Source organism: Uranotaenia lowii, chromosome 3 (assembly GCF_029784155.1).
Source record: "Uranotaenia lowii strain MFRU-FL chromosome 3, ASM2978415v1, whole genome shotgun sequence".
NCBI lineage: Eukaryota > Metazoa > Arthropoda > Insecta > Diptera > Culicidae > Uranotaenia > Uranotaenia lowii.
The window spans coordinates 342,761,196-342,780,099 of NC_073693.1; the positions used below are offsets into that span (position 1 = coordinate 342,761,196).

The 18,904-nt window shown below is 39.8% G+C and overlaps 2 protein-coding genes across 3 annotated transcripts in view; one reads left to right on the forward strand and one right to left on the reverse strand.

Annotated features, from left to right (window-relative positions):
- The window catches only part of LOC129756623 (A disintegrin and metalloproteinase with thrombospondin motifs 9), a 935,923-nt gene that overhangs the window by 633,397 nt on the left and 283,622 nt on the right, over positions 1-18,904 (reverse strand). The gene's annotated exons all lie outside the window — the stretch shown is intronic.
- On the forward strand, positions 1,802-13,831 carry LOC129756609 (protein AF-9-like). Of its 2 annotated transcripts, none has more exons than XM_055753522.1 (3): positions 1,802-1,959; positions 8,890-9,136; positions 9,214-13,831. In XM_055753522.1, exons 2-3 carry the CDS (start codon positions 8,956-8,958, stop codon positions 11,577-11,579), a joined length of 2,547 nt encoding a protein of 848 aa, XP_055609497.1. In that variant the 5' UTR covers positions 1,802-1,959; positions 8,890-8,955; the 3' UTR covers positions 11,580-13,831. The 2 variants fall into 2 exon arrangements, with proteins under 2 accessions (XP_055609497.1, XP_055609498.1); XM_055753523.1 differs by lacking the exon at positions 1,802-1,959 and adding an exon at positions 4,089-4,303.

The window sequence follows — 18,904 nt, forward strand, 5'->3', positions numbered from 1 at the left end:
GTCCAATGAACATCGCTTCAGGTGGGCTAATTGCATCGAAACAATCAGATTGCGAGGACTCACTAACGTTACCTGGCCACAGAAGCAGCAGACGAAATCGAGGACTGGGAGATACTTCCGATGATAACTATATATTTCCATTATTTTTAGACGGTGATAGCCCTTCCGCAGGATTACCAAGGTTGGTTACTTAATGATTTTTGTTTTTGTTTTTCAGAACATGTCAGTAGCGCTAGATGATTCCAACCTCAACAAACAAATCAAAACGCTCCTTCTAAGCCGCTTCCGTTAGGGCAATCCAACAGCACAGATCCTCCGACCCTTCCTCCGGCAACGGCAGGTGGTATAAAAGTTTTTCTCTTACGAATTTTTTTTACAATCCGGAGGAACCTAAACGGGCCATCATTTTTGTAAACACATCACCTGCCGGTCGTAGATGAACCTCCTCAAATAACAGCAGATTCCGCTAGAGCTACGACTCAGTCATCACTCAGCTATGGCTCACTCACCAAGGTACACGAGATCACCGCTTCCGTCACGGCGGAACTTCTGCTACCGCGGGTGTTAAGGCTATTGTTGCTGTTCGTTCATAGCCTGAAGTTTTCTGTTCCCGCTTAAAAAATCATATTTTTTTTATTAACATACTTCGGTAAAAATATTTTTATTAAAATGTATTATGTATTTACAAGAAATAAAGAAACAAACACGAAAAACCATTTTTTTCCTAATTATGTAGATAATTTTAAAATATGCAGGTCGCTAAAAACTGCCTTGTAGAATACGGTTGAAAAATAACCTTTTTTCAACTTCTCCGCTAGAATTCCATTCGGTTGAAAAATAACCATATTCAAACTTCTCCCTTAGAAGTCATTTTATGACTTCTCATGGAGAACTCATAAAATGACATTTCCCGGGAAAAGGTGAAAAATGGTTATTTTTGAATCTTAAATGGTTTAATAATTTCTAGCGTGCACGGTCAACTCAGTTACGCCTATTCAGAGGTGCCAGGTCGTTTTGTAAAAAATCAGGACACCGCGAATAAAAAATCAGGATTTTTCAGGACACCATCAAATAAGTGAAAACAAAATGCAGTTCTGCTTATATTGCATAACTAAAGGCGAAATATAGATGCTGTAAAAGCCTCAAATTATGCAACTGAAGCGAGAATAACCTTGGCTGGCCTGCAGTTAATATCAAAAAACCTTATTTAAATGTCATTTGAATCATAGAATCTCATTGGTTTGACTGGTTAAACTATTTTATTTAAGATTTATTTGATGTCCTTATAATTTAACAATAAATTTATTTATGATTTGGATATTTTTTAAAAATCAGAACAAATCAGGACATTTTAAGGGCCATTTTTCAAAAATCAGGACAATTCAAGCGATTTTGAAAAATCAGGACGGTCTCTCGAAAATCAGGACAAATCCTGATTAATCAGGACACCTGACACCCCTGCGCCTATTGGCCCTACACGAATAGAAAAATTAATCCCATTTTGAATAGGCGTAACTTCACGTTCCAACAAAAATGCATCGACAGGAAGTTTCGCCTAATTGAATTTTATTAGTTTTTGAAAAGTTTTAAGTGATTTAAAGATGAAACCGCGTTAGTTAGGTAAAGTGCATCCGCGTACATCCGGAATGACCGTTAACTCGATTTGTTTATATTTGGCAGTTTCGCCCTTTTGAAATGTTACGCTAGATATACGAACCTTGGGCTTCAGCTTGCAGCACTGCGAAGTTGAGTTCTCCCGAATTTGTGAGTGTGCGCATAACTGTCGGGTTCGGGTTCTTTCGGGAGTGCGAGTGAAAAATGTAGCTGGTCCGCGGATCGTTCCAGATTCAATCAATGAAAGCGTGAAAACACAGTGCTAAACTAGCAAAAAACCATCTCATTAGGTGGCCAGCGGTGTAATCTCGGCAATAGCTAAGTGGAATTCTTCGATTGTAAACGGTAAGCAGCGAAAAAAGTGAAGTAAATTTTGTCCGATCATCCTCTGGTTGAAGTGGGTAACACTTTTCGGGAGGCTGGTTCGAAGAAAGTCGGATCGAATCTTTTTCATCTCTCATGCGGGAAGCGGGCGGGGGTTGGCGTCGGTGAGTGATCCAATGCACTCAGTTGTGACGTTTGGTTACGCACACTTGCTGGTTGTATGTGGAGGGGGGGGTGATGCGCGGAAAAGTAAACAACACAACCAGTGGCGTTGGAGGCGTACAGAAGTGTACATGTGTGTTTAGTGTAAGTGGGTTGATCGGAACGGCAAGCGGAAAGCATGAATGAAACGAACGCGCGCGCTGGAGAAAGGGGTGGTATTTATTTGCTAAACCGCGTAGAACAGAGGGTTGTATGTGTGCAGTAGAGAAAAAGGAGGCCGCACGGCGCTGTGCATGTGTGCAGCGTTGTTTATTTTCATTTTGCGGTTGACGATAACTAGGCAAATATGCGGCCAGATAATGAGCGTATACATGTTTAATGATCAAAAATTTACTCATTATGGTAAAGCTTTTATACTTTGATAGAACATTTTCTGCTGAATTTAACTGTATAAGTAATGCGGCCAAATAAAAATGTTAAAATGTTCCTATAACAATAATTTAATCGGAATAATAGACGCTGTCCGGTTAAACGTAATTAGCTGTTACTCAAATTACATAATCAACTAGATATCTTAAAATTAATTAAATTAATGGTTTTTTTTAAAGAATTATTCGTTACTTATTTATGTTGAATTAAATGCGTCTTTTAATTAGGATTTATTTCAGGAATAAGAAAAGGTGTCTTAGACAATTGTGTGCTCAAAATGTATGTGTCTCAAAACATTAGCAATCAGCATTTGTTCAACATATTCATTATTTAGACAACTCTCTTTGTTATGGGAAAAAGGCTTATTAACAGGATTCTTCAAAGTTTTCTCTGAACCAAAAACTAAAAATAAGAGAGCGAAAAAAGTGTTAAGTTTTAAAGTTATGCCTCATTCAATGTTGCACAACATAAGCTTTAAGTTCCCCATGTTAAGGAATTCCCCAAACAATAATATAGCCAAGCAAAATCACAGAGCCAATTTAGGAACATAAAAGCGCCATAGTACCCCACCAGCATGAAGAATGTCTCGAGGTGTATTTGCGGCTCCAGGAACACATCTTTTATGAGCCGTTTTTTCTACATCGTATAAAACACACAAAGTCTTCTCTCTAATGCTTTTCAACACATTCACATCGAAACGATGATGCACAAATAACGCAAAATCCATCCCAAGGGTGCCGGAGTCGTGTTTTCTATGTTGCTTCATGATGGGACTCCATACACGTTTTGGATGTTTGACCAACTACCACCAACTATGTTGGAGGGAGGAGATGCTTCAAAGTTAGCGGCGTTATAAGCCTTGCTGATGTTTCTTTTTCCCAACATTTCAATCGTGTATGCAATCCATAAGGTGCATGGAAAAAATGAAGACATCCGGCAGGGGTGCATGCAAAAGAAGAGACGAGAAGACACATGCTTTACGCGCAGTGACACCGACCGAACAGCACACATTCAATCCGGCCAGAAGGCAAGCTTGTGCGGCGCGGTTTCAATATTTAGCCTGAGCCCGGAAACTATCGCACAACTGTCCCATTCACCATTGATGGGAAAGAGACTTACAATGTTTCGAAGTTATATGTTTGTTTTGATTGTTGAGCATGATGAAGAATAAAAAACAATCCTTAGGGCATTTAAGTTGCTGATATGGTTATTAGTATCAATCAACCACATAATATTATCCAACTACATGTGGCATGCTTGAATATTCGTAGTTGATTTTTAAAAGCCAAATTATCTAAGACAAATATCAGTCTGATTGTTCAGTGACTACTGAAAACAAACTCTCAAATGACAAACCACAGGTTAAATACATTAAAATCGAAAAACTGAATTACCTGGTTCGATTCCAGATTTGCCATATATGCGACCACAGGCTAGTTTAGAGAAGAGCACACTCTGTCAAAGGGTGCTCCCCTCATACCAACCACAACGGCACAGCAAAGAGCTTTACTACCTACCCTACCATCAGTAGCAGCAAGCAAGCAAAAAGGAAAAACACTCGTGATCCGTCTCCATTTCTGTCGCTTCTGTGGAACACAGATTGGGTGAAGACGAGGCTCTTTTCCTTCCGCTGAACTAAATTGGGGAGTGAATAGAGAGAGAGAGACAAGAAAAAGCTTTTTCCAGTCGAAAATCACCTTTTCGAGTCGATAATTCTAGTGCAATATGGTGGCTACTTTGGAAAGTTTCGCCTAATTTGCGTTGCATCGCAGAGGTAAGAGCTAGCATTCGTTTAGGAATATGTGTCGAAAGTGGTGTTGTTTTTGCGTTTCCGAAGCGGGAAGAGCACAGCAGTTTATCGATTTATGGTCCACGAAGAAGGTAGCTTTTCAATTATTGTCAGAGTGGTATGTGCTCAATCTTGGCAGAAGTATAACTCCATCATCACAAGTGCCAGTGAGTCGGGGTTGATAGTCTATAATGATATTTAACAAAGCTGCTAGCACCCCTAATATGCCGATCAATTTCGTAAATACTTCTCCGGTGCACTCAAACAGATCGTTTGTTGGATTTATCCCTTTTTGTCTGTTTTGTTTTGTTGCTTTGAGTGCTGTATCGAATAGCTAAGCATTTGCGTGTGACGTTATTTATTTACATACGCAAAAGCTGTCGTCGCTAGCCAGCACGCCGATGATATGATAATTGCAAGGTGAAGGCTTTCGGAGGCATTAAATCCAATGGCACTAATGGATTCACAGTTACTTGTTGCTCGTTGTGTTCGCGCTTGTCCGGAATCATTTAATATTTAGATTACAAGGCATCAACATGCAGGTATAGCATGATTCATTCATGACTAGAGCGAGAAAATATAAATCCATTGTAATACTTTTTAAAATGTGGGTGAAGATTACTATTACATACTTCTACAAAAAATTAGTTCGTGAAATACTAAATATATTCTCACGTATCGGTGAATAATATGATAATTGATAATTTTTTTCAAATATGATTTTAAAAGCAAATGCGGCACCTCACGCACGCACTGCTTGATACATAAATTTATAACGAACATGGTTTTTTAACATGTCTACAAATAATCTTTACACAAGTTTACCATTTGTTTAGATACGTGCCACTATTAAGCGTTGTTGTTTTATTATGGAATTTAAGCCTCTAGGGTTTATTCATCTTACCCTACCCTTACCCTAGGGTTTATTCATCTACCCCTTTTCTGGAGGTCTTAATATAGCTACAGTCTACACTAGCGATTGCTAGTTCCATCAACGATCGTCAATGCGCGAATTGCCCAATCGTTGGTTTTAACAGTTATTAAGCAAACACTATGGCACCATGTGCTCCATAATAGAGTTTAGAATGGCCATACATTTTCTCCTAACTACAAAACGTCAAACATTTATCTGGCATCACGGATTCGCAGATTGAGAATGTTGAAAAGCTTCGTCGACTGCCCGCAACACCATCAATTTGTTCTTAGAAGTGAATCTACCAAGCAAGCCTCTCTAATAAAATGAATTAAATTAAAAATCAATTTGTTCCAGCCATCGGAAATTAGAAGAAGCATGTTAACCGCGGCGTAGCTGAATGCTGTACTCTGAGCTTCTCTTCCCAAACTCCTCGGTGGTAATCGACGCCCAGCTTGGTTCTGGTGTCCGCAATGAAGGGAGGCTGACAACTGACCTTTGCCCAAACAACCTTCCCCAAAGTGCCAGAATGGCCTTCCAGCAGTTATAAGCGAGCTCATGCATGTTGCTCCAACTCCTGGCAACTGGATCGATCGACTTCTGCACTGACCAATCCTGGTTTCGAATGCCGATGATCAACCTTCCGGCGTTAATAAAACTAACCGCAGCTTGGCTCGGGGCGGCATCGAGAGACCGGCCTCGGATTCCAGTTGCATCTTTTGGTTGATTTGGATAGAGCATCTCGCGGCCTCTACGTTACCGATTCTTAGCGCAGGTTGGCTTCTTCGGTTAACGGACTCTCTAGGTTGGTTGGTTCACTTGCTAACCGCAAGTTTCTGCACTGCCTCCCTTCTCTGCGCTGATGGTAACTGATGCACTTGCTAAGTCTGAAGGAAACTCGTTTTCCTTTCTAAACGTTTCTGGGACGTTTATATTTAAATTGCAGGTTTCAGTGGCGTAATAGTTACTATTTTAGTAAAATCCTAACATGCAGTACCGTTCATAATTGTATAGAAATTGGAAGCACGCGCACTGTCACTTCGGCTTTGAACTTTCACTCTGATGATATTTTTTGATCAAATTTTCTGCGTAAGATAGATGAACTATTCTATTGCAAAACTTGAGCTTTCTAAAATTTGTGTGGCCATCCTAAGATACAGTAATTCTACGAAAATCGGACTTTTAGGAATTTTACCATTCAAACTGCGATATCTCAGAAACTACGCTACGCTTTTTATTGAAACTTTGCAGAGTGATTGTTTTTTTTTTTTTATGGCGTTTAAATAGCTCGGGGAGCTGACGCTGGAAATGAAAATTAGAGATAGTTTTTGGAGAAGAAGATTTTAAATTTTAGAGTAGGCAGCGTAGAATAGTAAGCGATCATGAGACGTTAGTTAGACCATCATGCACTTCATTATATCCATTCCGGCTGGATATGGACAGAATGCAGTTCAAGATAATAAACCAACCCCTCCCGATACCAGTTGGAGGAAGGACAAGGGTGGGTTCGAGACTGGCCTCTACATACTCCCCAAGCATCTACATACTACGGTTTATGGGCGCATTGAAAATATTAAAAATAAAAAGGAAGAATCTCACCAAGTTACAGGACACCATCTTCAGCAGTTGATTTTTGGTTAGATCCTTGGGCTGACAACCATGTCATGCGAAAGTCAACGTCTGGTGCCATGATGTTAGGGGATGGCTTGAAGGTTCGCTCAACGTCATCATTGGACCAAATGATTTATCGGTAGTACATGCCACGATACATGAAAAGAAAACAGAAAAAAAAGAAAAGAGAAAAAAAGAGTTTTAGTTCATATCATCTATCAATATCTAAAAAGAAGCCTAGCTTAAACTTATAATAAACCGAGATCAAATTAAAAGTAGTAATAAGCTACATTGCTCCTGTCATATCATAGAACCATACTATTTTACTAAAATATGGATGTGAGAGCCTGTTTTGCTTTTTGAAGCAAGCCTATTTCAAACTAATATAAATTTTAGCTCACATTAATAGTAGAAGTAAGCTACCTTATTCCTATCACAACATCACAAAATCATGCGAATTTACCAAAATATAGATATAAGAGCCTATCTTACCGTTTGAGCATCGCCCTACCCTACCTGCCTCACATAGTTGAATGCCTACTTTTGAATGAGATTTAAAAATTGCCAAGACTGTTTCCTTTGAACTATAATACTATCAAAACAACTCAGGAGACAGATCCGTTTCACAAACCTTGAACCACAAAATATCATTTCCATCCAATTAGCCCCCAGTGATTGAAAAAAGCTAGATTTAAGAATAAGCCATCGTAATTCATAACCCGCAAATACACATCCACTGGAGCATTAGGGAGGAATATGGTATTTAAATATGTTAACCTACTCCTTTCTAACTTTCCAACTATTTGAATATATCTGAAGAGAAAAAAAAACTCCACCTCCGAATGATCTGAGAAATAGAAAAGAACATTAAGAAAAATAGAAAAGAACATTAAAATGACAATAAAAGGTCAAACAATCATTTCTGGTCGGACCAGATAGACCATGTGATTGAGCTTTAGTTAAAAGCCGTGGGACCGACATCTAGGGGTTCCGTTTTACTTATGGTCGGAAGTGATCCGTTGATGCCTATAACAACGATGAATTGTGATACTCTCACTATTCTATATTTAATGTTGTTATACGTCAAGGTATACCCATTTATATCAAAGTGATATAAATGAGCACTCAATCACGCCCACGGTGAAACTTTGCAGAGTGATTGTTGAAATATAAAGTTAACATGTCTGCAGTTTTTGAAAAGTTCTATCAATGGGATCAAAAGCTACGCGAAGTACAATATTTCAGGCATAAACCTTGAAATGCGATTTCTATAGAATTTTGGACGATTCATGAGAACAATATCTTTTCATCCACAAATCAGTCAAAATATATCTGACAAAAGCAATAAAGAAAAGAAAAAATGGAATAAATGATCAATCTGTGTTTTGAAATTAGTATCTTACGATCACTGACCACACTGACTTGACACTTAGAACAAAAATTCAATGTCTGTCTATTTTTTTTTGTCTGATTTAGTAGGTTCGCAATATCGTCGGCAGGTGGCGAACCTGAAAAATCTGACAAAAAAATGCCCTGTAGGAAAAATTATCCTGTTTAGCCCGATTTTATCGTAGAAATTGCGTGTTTTATTTTTAAAGTTGGGTGGCATTTCCTAACTGGGATAGCATTTCTTCAAATCGATCGATGCGCATTCTGGAATCGACATTGCGTACCGTTGGAAAAATTATCCAGAAAACGAAATCGAGTGTCCAGTCAGTATGGTCAGTGGTTGATCTATCTTTCGCAAAAAAATGGACCAAAAAATATCATCAGAACAAAAAAGGCAACGGATGTTTTAGTTGAACCTGCACAGGTAACTCCAACGTAAACTTGTTTGCATATTCGTTTTGCGTACCTGTTTAAAGAAGCTTGTTGCTAATCGATTCCTATACCTACCGAGTACATGGGAAAAAGCGTTTATATTTAATTCATAGTTCATTACGATATCGCATAGCTATTAAGATTGCCACTCAAATGGCACTTTGAGAAAAATACATATTACCAAGCGTGATTAAATTCTAAATATTTTAACCGGATATTTTTGCAGATAACCAGTGAGAAATCCAACTAGCCCGTAACTTTACCAGGTGTGCGCAACATTCGGGGCATCACCATGGCAGTGCGTGTTTCGTTTGAAATAGGCCATGCAGCTAACATGAAGGCGCGACCGACTTCTGAAGGCTACACCCATGATTGGGAGATGTTCGTGCGGGGCGTGGACGGAGCCGACATCAGTCACTACGTGGATAAGGTCGTATTCAATCTACATGACTCGTTTCCGAAACCAAAACGAGGTTTGTAAAAAAAAACCTTTTTTAAGAGGTTATGAATCTCATTTTTATGTTTTTCTGTTTCTTTAAATTGCTTACAGTTCTGAAAGAGCCGCCGTACGTTGTAAAAGAGCAAGGCTACGCAGGTTTCATTCTTCCTGTCGACATTTACTTCAAGAACAAGGGAGACGATCCCAAGAAGAAGGTGTACAGCTATGATTTGGACTTGACCCAGTACAAGGCTCAAACGGAACATTACGTAGTCAGCAATCCGTCTGATGATTTCAAGAGGAAATTACTCAAAGGTGGAGGAGTGCTACTGGGCAGTGGATCCTCATCTGGAGATTATAAAAACCGACACAGCAACAGCGGAGCGGTTGACAAGAGTGGTTCTTCACAAGATAAGAAATATAAGAAAGGTTCAGGCGATGATTCTAAAGTGCAGAACACGTTCGCAAATTTGTTCGGTACACCGATTACCAAAGGTAGTAATAAAGTTTCTCCAGACCCGAAGCAAAATTCCTCGTCATCCAGCAAAATTCCGCCAAGTGGAGGCGGCAGTGGAAGTAGCAAAAGCCAGCAGGCAACGCAGAAAGGAGACCGGTCCACTTCTAGTTCTTCGTCCAAAGATAAAGACAAGAGCGAAAAGGACAAGTCTTCGAAACATAAACATTCGAGTCCCAATAAGGAAAAGGATTCTAAAAAGTCGTCTAGTGAGGATAAGCATAGCAAGGAAAAGAAAGACAAAAGTCATTCGAAGGAAAGAGACAAGGTGAAGGAGAAAACTTCAAGCTCAAGTTCATCTGCAACGTTTCAGAAACGACCGTCGAGTCCGAAGCGAAACAATGCGGCTATTATTCCACCACCAGTGTCGGCGAATAGCCCTTCGACGAAACGACATTTATCACCAGCCGTCGCACCAACATTTGTGCCACCGGTTGCCAACAGCAGTTCCAAAGCAGAAGAAAAAAGCACCAGCAAGCACAGCGGTGGCGATAAGGAGAAAAAGAAAGATAAAAAAGAGAAGAAAAGCTACGACAAAGACAAGGAACGTAGCGAGAAGAAGGATCGTGATCAGAAGAAAGAAAAGGATCACGAAAAGATTACGAGCACTGCTCCAAGTTTAGATAAGCCCAAATCGGATTTGATAAAACCGAGCAAATTGGATATGGCTAAAATAGAGTCGAAACTCTATGGAAAAGAAAAGGAAATCGTGAAGGAGCAGCCGAAACCAATAGAGCCATCTGGTATGGCCGTTCCCTCTGGGCAGCATCCCACCGGTCAACCCCAGAATGTCTCGGAAGCCGCTAAGCGAGTTGAAAAATCAGATGTCAAAGAAAAAGATAAAGAAGAACGTAAACATAAACACAAGAAAAAAGATAAGTCTAAAGATAAGGAAAAAGATCGATCATCCAGTAGCAAAGACAAGAAAGAAAAGAAGGATAAAGAAAAATCCTCCAGTAGTAAATCCACTTTCCAGACACCACCCATAGTTCGGGAGCCAGAAACGGTGTCACCTATCAAACCAGCAAAATTGACCGATCCTGCAAAATCAACGCAAGCAAATGAGAGGGAAACTCAAAGTGCTGCACCTCCAAAACCATCTCCCTTGGAACTCATCGGAGACAACAGCAGCGACTCTGAAGTGGACAGCCCGCCGTCCATAATCAACGACAAAGATTCAGAAAACTCAAACAGTAGCATTTCAGATCTCTTGGTAACACGTCCGCCCTCAGCCGCAACAGCCCAACAAAGTCGACAGCCAGAGCAAAGGCATGTTCCTGAACCTCAACCCCCGCCAGTCTCTGCGGAAACGGCTAAAACAGAAAAAAGTCATCATAAAAATAAAAAAGATAAATCCAAAGCAACTACTGTCGATGGTGGCAAAGAGGAAAGCAAAAAGCGGAAACGTAAAAACAAAGATCCAGAGTCAAACGACAAGGCGAAAGATAAGAAAACTGCTGTGTCTACTGCACAACAGAGGAGCCCCTCGCCGCCGTCACCTCCACCAGCAACGCAAATGGAACCTCCTATGAAAAAACCCAAACGAGATGACACCTACAAACGGGACGAATCTCCTGTGCCAGCGAACAACAACAATAACAACTCGAAAATGCCTCCGCCGGAGGACACCGGAACGAGTTCATCGTACTATAACAACAACACGACCGCTTCATTACCACCACCTCCACAACCACAAGGGCCGCAGCAGCAACAACAGAACAGTAGCTCAAGTGCGGCTACCATGACCAACCTGTCCGGTGATTACATGTCTGAACTCAAAGATCTCCAGCACAAAATCATGACCCTGCAGGACAACAACGAGCTGCAACGGGTAGTGGAGATGATTGCCGCTACCGGGTGCTACGAAATCACCAGCGCCACCTTCGACTTTGATCTGTGCGCTCTCGATCGGCACACGGTACAGCGGCTGCAGGAGTTTTTCGCTACATCATGTTCCTCTTGACAGTAAAATGGGTTTTCTGAGTAGTTGGGAAACCAACATGATTCCCTATTAAATTAGGAATTTGAAAGTTTTAAAAGTTTACTCCTAGTCTGTACTAATCGGTCTTTATTTTCCTCTTCCGTTTTATTATGATACTCCGTGGTTTTGTAACTCACTGTGAATAATTTTTATATTTTATTTATTTCCTCTTACTTATCCGCTTAATTACTCTATTGGTTAAGCATTCTTGAATTAAAGAAACCCGTAGCAACTGTTAGTTGGCACAGTTCTCCAGCACTGAGAAGTTCTTCGCAATTTCATAGTGACGTACACATACTACTATCGCGAAAGAAAAGATAAAGAAACGTTCTACTCATTACAGGTGTAGCATGTATTATGTGGAAAGTTTTAGAACAGATTGTACAAAGTAATATTTAATACACAAAATTGAGATATGGACAAGGACGTACACTCAAAGACTGGTGTGTTAGTTTAGTGAGTGTGTGTGTATTTGAAAATCCAACTGGATGTACCTTATACTACCCCAACCCTTAGAAGATCGAACATAACAAAAAACAAATGTTACGTATCCCGAGTATATTTTGAAAAGATAACATTGACATCGTGGCGTTGTCCACGCTTTTCAAAGGTGTTGCTGCCATTGTACGTAAAATTGTCCTTTTTGCAGCAAACGTTTTGGACAAGGATAACAATCTCCATCACACTCAGTCGATGAAGCCTAAATTGAAAATAGGTTCACTGTAAATATTCAAGCTAAACCGAACTAATCACATTAAACAAAAAGTTTGCTTAAGCATTCATTTGGCACAATAAACATTGAAATACATCTCGCGACGAAAATTAATTGGCCTAGTTGAAATTTTTGAACTTTTATCACCTTATTCAGTGATTTCGACAAACTATTTTTTTTTTGTCAAAATAATTCGACCCAACCTTTGTTGTTTTATTGTTTGTTTTCAGAAATAAATTAACTGTACCGTCATTTCGATAACCACTGAATTTTTGAGAAAAAAACCTGCTAAATTTCTTGACCTACTAAATTTCTTGATACATGCGTTTCATGAAGAAAAAAGTTCGGTTGAATTAATTTTTTTTGGCTCAACTGGTATTGAAGATTTGCCTAGCAGTAGTTCAAGATTTTTTGTCTTAATTTGAACTTGTTATTACACATCGGATGCGTGATAATTCAGGCGATGGACACCTCAAGCTTCAAATGATCTTCTATTGCATTATCATTTCCTGCAAAGGGCATTAAATCCTGTTTGCTAAGAATTGGTCTCAACTCTCATGAAAATGTTACAGCTATAGAATAAAAAAAAAGTGGTAATATTCCCAAATACAGCTAAGTCTAACTGAGTCAAAACCATTAAACACAAATAATACAAAAGTATACATAAAACGCTGGTAAATCTATTTTACAGCAAAACAAAAAACAAAAGCTACACTTGTCATTGTGTAAATGTTCGTGCAACATTAACATACAGTAAACCAGATTCGAAGATACTGATCGACGTCACGCAATATTTGTATATTTGTTGGTTACTATATTATATATGGTATATATTTAGTTTTAAGTCAGAAGTAGAATTGTTACTAATTACCTACAAAAACCCGCATAAACAAACACACACCATCCTCAGCAGAAGTGAAACATCAAGAAGTCGTGTGATTGCTACTAGTAAGTATGTATGTGTGCTACAACAACCAAGAATTTTATTACTTATATATAACTGGTGAGAAACAACCAAAAAATCAGAACAAACAATAGAACATTGGAAATTCTAGCCATAAGAATTCTCAAATTACAACCATTGGCTGAACAACACAAATAAAAAACAAAATCTCTTCCCTCAGCGAAAAAAGAACTATTTACCGCAAAATACAGATTTGTTTAAACACTACTCAACCAAACAACAATAAATGAGCACACATGTAGTAGAGCCATTTAGCTGAAAGCATTAATTCGATCCCTCGTCGATGTACCATTAAGAGCGCATCATAGGACAAGTTCAATGTGTTGGGTGTAGATTCGTTCGTTGAATTATGTGGAATAAACCTTGGTGGTCTTACCTCTGAACTAAATTGGATTAAAACAAAAACTGAAACAAGAAATACTACACACTTCTTTGTCCCTGATTTCTCGATAAGTTTTTGCGCGTCATTAATTGATTTAGGCGTCTTTGGACTGTAAATCTTTTCACGAATAATACGACAATGTTAATGAAGAACAAATAAACTGCTAATAAAATATATTTCGTGTAGTGTTTCTTTTGACATGAAAAACATCCAGATAGTATATCTTCATCAAATTCTCGAACATCAGGCTGCAATTAGACAAAGGTGAGTCTCACAGAAGCAAGTTCAAATCATCCGATCCTATCCCGGTACAGTGAGACAAGAATGTATGTTATTTATCATAGCTACGTTTTCACATCGTAATGGGTGAGATCTCAACTGGATCGATAGACTAAGTCTACAGTCGACCCCTGACTGACGATTAAGGGTGATACGGTCAAAATTTGGTCAATATCAACTTGACGTATTTCTTTCAATTTTGCATTTAAAAAACCTGAACACCCCTCATTTTGAAGGTGTGTGTGTGTGTAGAATGTTGCTCCTATTTTGATTTTGGAATTCACTTTTCAGTTGTCAAAATGCCGTCCAAGGAAAAAGAGCAGCGTATCAAAATTATGCTCGCGCATCGCGAAAGTCCGAGCTACTTGCACGCAAAGCTGGCAAAATCGCTGAAAGTTGCCAAATCAACCGTTACAAATGTAATTAAAGTATTTGGGGAACGTTTGTCGACAGCAAGGAAGTCTGGATCGGGGGTAAATCGAAAGTCCGGAAGCCGCTGAGACGACAAAGAGAGTTGCCGGTAGTTTCAAGCGAACCTTCGATTCATCAATCGAAAACGTTCACTGAAGCAGGTAGTAAGTTGCTATCGAAATACTGATATATGAACTTTTCATTTACCGTGGTTGAATTAAAAGGAATCTTTCGATTGCTTTGATTCAGTTGAATCATTCAACCAAGTAGGCTCACAACACAACAGAGCCAAAAAACGAGCCGTACTATCGACTTACAAGAAGGTAGTGACTCCAAATCGCGATGATAAACAAAATACGACGGCCAAAGCGCGATCCCGGAGGCTGTACACGACGATTCTGACGAAGTTTGACTGCGTGGTAATGGACGACGAAACCTACGTCAAAGCCGATTACAAGCAGCTTCCGGGACAGGAGTTTTATACGGCAAAAGGAAGGGGAAAGGTAGCAGATATTTTCAAGCACATGAAACTGTCAAAGTTCGCGAAGAAATATCTGGGTTGTCAAGCCATCTGTACCTGTGGCTTGAAAAGCAGCATTTTCATAGCTTCCGGGACTGTCAACCAAGAAATTCACATGAAAGAGTGTTTGAATAAACTTCTGCTGCCTTTCCTGAAGAAACACGATTGTTCCGTACTGTTTTGGCCGGATTTGGCATCTTGCCATTACGGTAAAAAGGCCATGGAGTGGTACGCCGCCAACAACGTGCAGGTGGTTCCCAAGGACAAGAACCCTCCCAACACGCCAGAGCTTCGCCCAATTAAGAAATACTGCTAAGGACGAGCAGCAGTTCAAGGCAAACTGGCTTTCTGCGGCGAAGAAGGTGGACAAGGTGGCTGTACAAAATCTGATGGCAGTGGTTAAGCGTAAGGCCCGGCAATTCGGATTTGGAAAAGCGGAAGCCTAACTGAATATTTTTCCTGAGTTTTATACTAATTAAACTTGAAAAAGAAATTTAATTTGATTTTTTAAATAAACGATTTCAGCGGCCCCAGGCTCGGTAGGAATCCCGAATTCAGTGGTGAAGGTGGCGGTACAGACCATTCCAGGTACTTTCAGAGTGGTATTACAAAAGTGTCTAGACATAGAATCTTTCTCCAACCTGTGGAAAACTAAGAAGCTGGTGTTACTACCGAAACCGGCATCCGTCATCGTACAGATCTATATGCTATTGGATACCCTTGGTAAACTACTATAGAGAGGATAACCTTCAACAGACTAACTTTGTCTGTGGACTAACTATCTGCACAGAGGGTGAAAGTGGACTGTCGAACAGACAGATCGGTTTTCGGAAAGGGAGATTCGCAATGGACGCCTTCCGAATGGTGACGGAGTACGTAAAACGCGCACATCACAAGAAGAGGAAAGGTGTTCGTCATTGCGCCATTGTCACGATCGATATTTAAAAAGCCTTCAGTAACGCTAGTTGGGAAGCTATTGCCGATGCGCCTCGCAGGATGCATGTTCCCAACATTCTATGCAAGATAATCGGAAGCTTTTTTTGAAAATCGCGTCTACCAAACCGAAACCGAGTTACAATCTACTGCCTTAACAGAGGGTGTTCCACAGGGTTCGATACTTGAACCTGTGCTCAAGAATGCCATGTACCTATAATGAGGTGTTAACGCTGAAATTACCATCAGGCGCGCAGATAGTCGAAAAGTAGCATCTCTCAAATGCTAAAACCACCAAACAACAGAAAGTGTACTATGTATGCCGTGACCGGGATTCGATCTCATGACCGTTGACTTAGAAGACTTGATGGCTATCCTCTACGCCGCCAGCAGATCGTGGCCTAGAGGATAGCATCCGAAACTGAGTGCTCTGATGCCACGTTTCACGTCCCGGCGGATTCTATAGATTTCAACACCTTCGAGATAGATCAAAGGCTCATCGAAAATGCCGCAAGGAAACTGAAAAGCTCTTTTGCTCCTGGACCTGATGGTATTCCGGCTGTTATTTACAGTCGATGCATCGAAGCTCTCTCGTTGCCGCTAGCCCAAATCTATAACCGATCATTTAAACAACGTAAATTCCCGGACTATTGGAAAAATTCCTTCATGTTTCCTGTCTTCAAAAATGGCGAACGACGAAATGTGAAGCAATATCGAGGCATTACGAGTTTATCGGCAGGATCCAAGCTTTTCGAAATTGTTGTAAGTCAAGCCCTCTTACGCGCTTCCTCACATTATATTGCCGCTGAACAGCATGGGTTTATGCCTGGCAGATCGGTGAGTACCAATCTTTTAGAGTACACTTCGTTTTGTCTGAACAAAATGGAAAGAAAAAAACAGGTCGATGCTATATACACCGATATCAAAGCGGCATTCGATACGATTGATCACGGAATCTTACTCGCTAAGCTAGCTAAGCTCGGTATTCATGACAACATGATCTCTTGGTTGAAATCATTCCTCACTGAGCGGTGTATTAGGATTAAATTTGGTGATAGCATATCATTTCCATTTACTAACCGATCTGGCGTGCCGCAAGGGAGCAATTTGGGACCTTTACTGTTTGTTCTGTTTTTCAACGACTTGATCCTTAGCTTGGAAATTGGAACCAAAATAGGATATGCTGATGATCTGAAACTATTCGTTCCAGTTGAATCCACTGTCGATTGAGCACACCTTCAATCTTTACTAGATCACTTTGGTGAATGGTGTAGACTTAATAAGCTATCAGTCAGCGTCTCCAAGTGCTCCGTTATAACATTCCATAGAAAGAAAACGCCAATTTTATATGATTATAACATCGATAACCGGGTGACAGGGTCTTTGAAGTTGACGACCTTGGAGTTATCCTCGATGCTCAGCTTACGTTCGATAGTCAACGAACTTCAGTTATAAGAAAGGCGAATCGTCAGCTTGGCTTCATCTCCAAAGTAGCACGAGAGTTCAGAGACCCATTGTGCTTGAAGTCACTCTACTGCGCACTTGTCCGGTCAGTTACAGAACATGCTGCAATTGTTTGGGCTCTCTATCAGTTATGTTGGATTTTGCGAATCGAGCGTGTACAAAAGCGTTTTGTTAGATTCGCTCTACGACATCTACCCTGGTGTAATCCTGAAACCCTTCCCGCATATTCCGACCGGTGCCAGCTTCTGGGATTAGAAACATTGGAACGCCGCCGAAAAACTCAACAGGCATCATTCATCGCAAAAATACTGAATCGAGAAATTCAGTCGCCAAACCTGCTAGGAATGATCAACTTTAATGCTCCTTCGAGGACTTTACGTCATCACTCTTTGCTATCGAATCGAACCCACCGAACATCTTACGGCCATAATGAACCAGTGAGTGCAATGATGCGTACATTCCAGATTGCTGAGCATCTACATCAATTGGGGGAGCCATCTAGCCGATTCATCAACCGAGTACGCCATTTCATTGTTTCGTGTTATCTAATTGTTTTGTATAGATCCTTAGTATAGATAATTCATTAAAACAAAATGTTCGATGAATAAAACTTAATAATAATAATAATAATAATCCTTGTCTTCTAAGCCAACGTTCATGAGATCGACTCCCGGTCATGACATAACCTGGCAAACATAGTATGATGAAGGTTGGCGGTTTTAGCATTGGTTAACACTAAACATACCGGCACTCTGTATATACCTATTTATACCGCCGGGGGTCAAATGACCCCCAACACCTTTTCCGCTAAAACTCTCTTGTTTCTTAACCGATTTTTACAAAAATTATATTTTTGGAAAGCTTGTAACGTGACTCAAATATAGTTCTCAGACAATATTGAGCTGCAAACATTGATTTTAAAGTTATTCGGATTCTAAAAAAAAAAGTCCGAAAAAACATGCTTCGGGGAAAAGACCAAAAGTGTATAAAAGTGGTGTAAAAACGTACTTTTTAAAGAATCAACCGCCAAAACTGGCCTAGTCACAGTAGAAATTTTTTGAAAAGTGAATTGTAAAGTTGACGTAATTTGTGACATTTTGGCATCTTTAGATTTATAATACACGAAATACAGAATTCTTGACGGTTATTAAAAGGAAGCTATTTTTAGGAAGTTTTATCAATCTGCATTTTCTGAGACTATTTTCTCACCTAAATTTAGCTTTGCACTGGATTTTGAGTATTTTAACGCAAGATTTGAGCAATAAAACTATATGCACAAGAAAGGCCATTTCATACCGGTTCTAGTGATGTAATAATATTGTCGGTGCAATGCTTTAGAAAATTTTGATAAATATTTTTCTGAAAGTAAAAACATAATATTTGCGCTAATGCTTGTTTGTTTTTTTTTCGTTTCCATTTACCCGTCTTCGTGTGCGAATTGGCTTTGAGATATTGCCATCCACCGCGCCCGTCTGCCAAGCAAGAACTTGTGCTGACTTTTAAAAATTCAGAAGCTACTTGTCTATTTTATTTGTCATATTTTTGTTAGGCACCGTATTGACAATGTAATTACATCACTAGAACCGGTTTAAAATAGCCTTTCTTGTGCATATAGTTGTATTACCCAAATCTTGCGTTAACA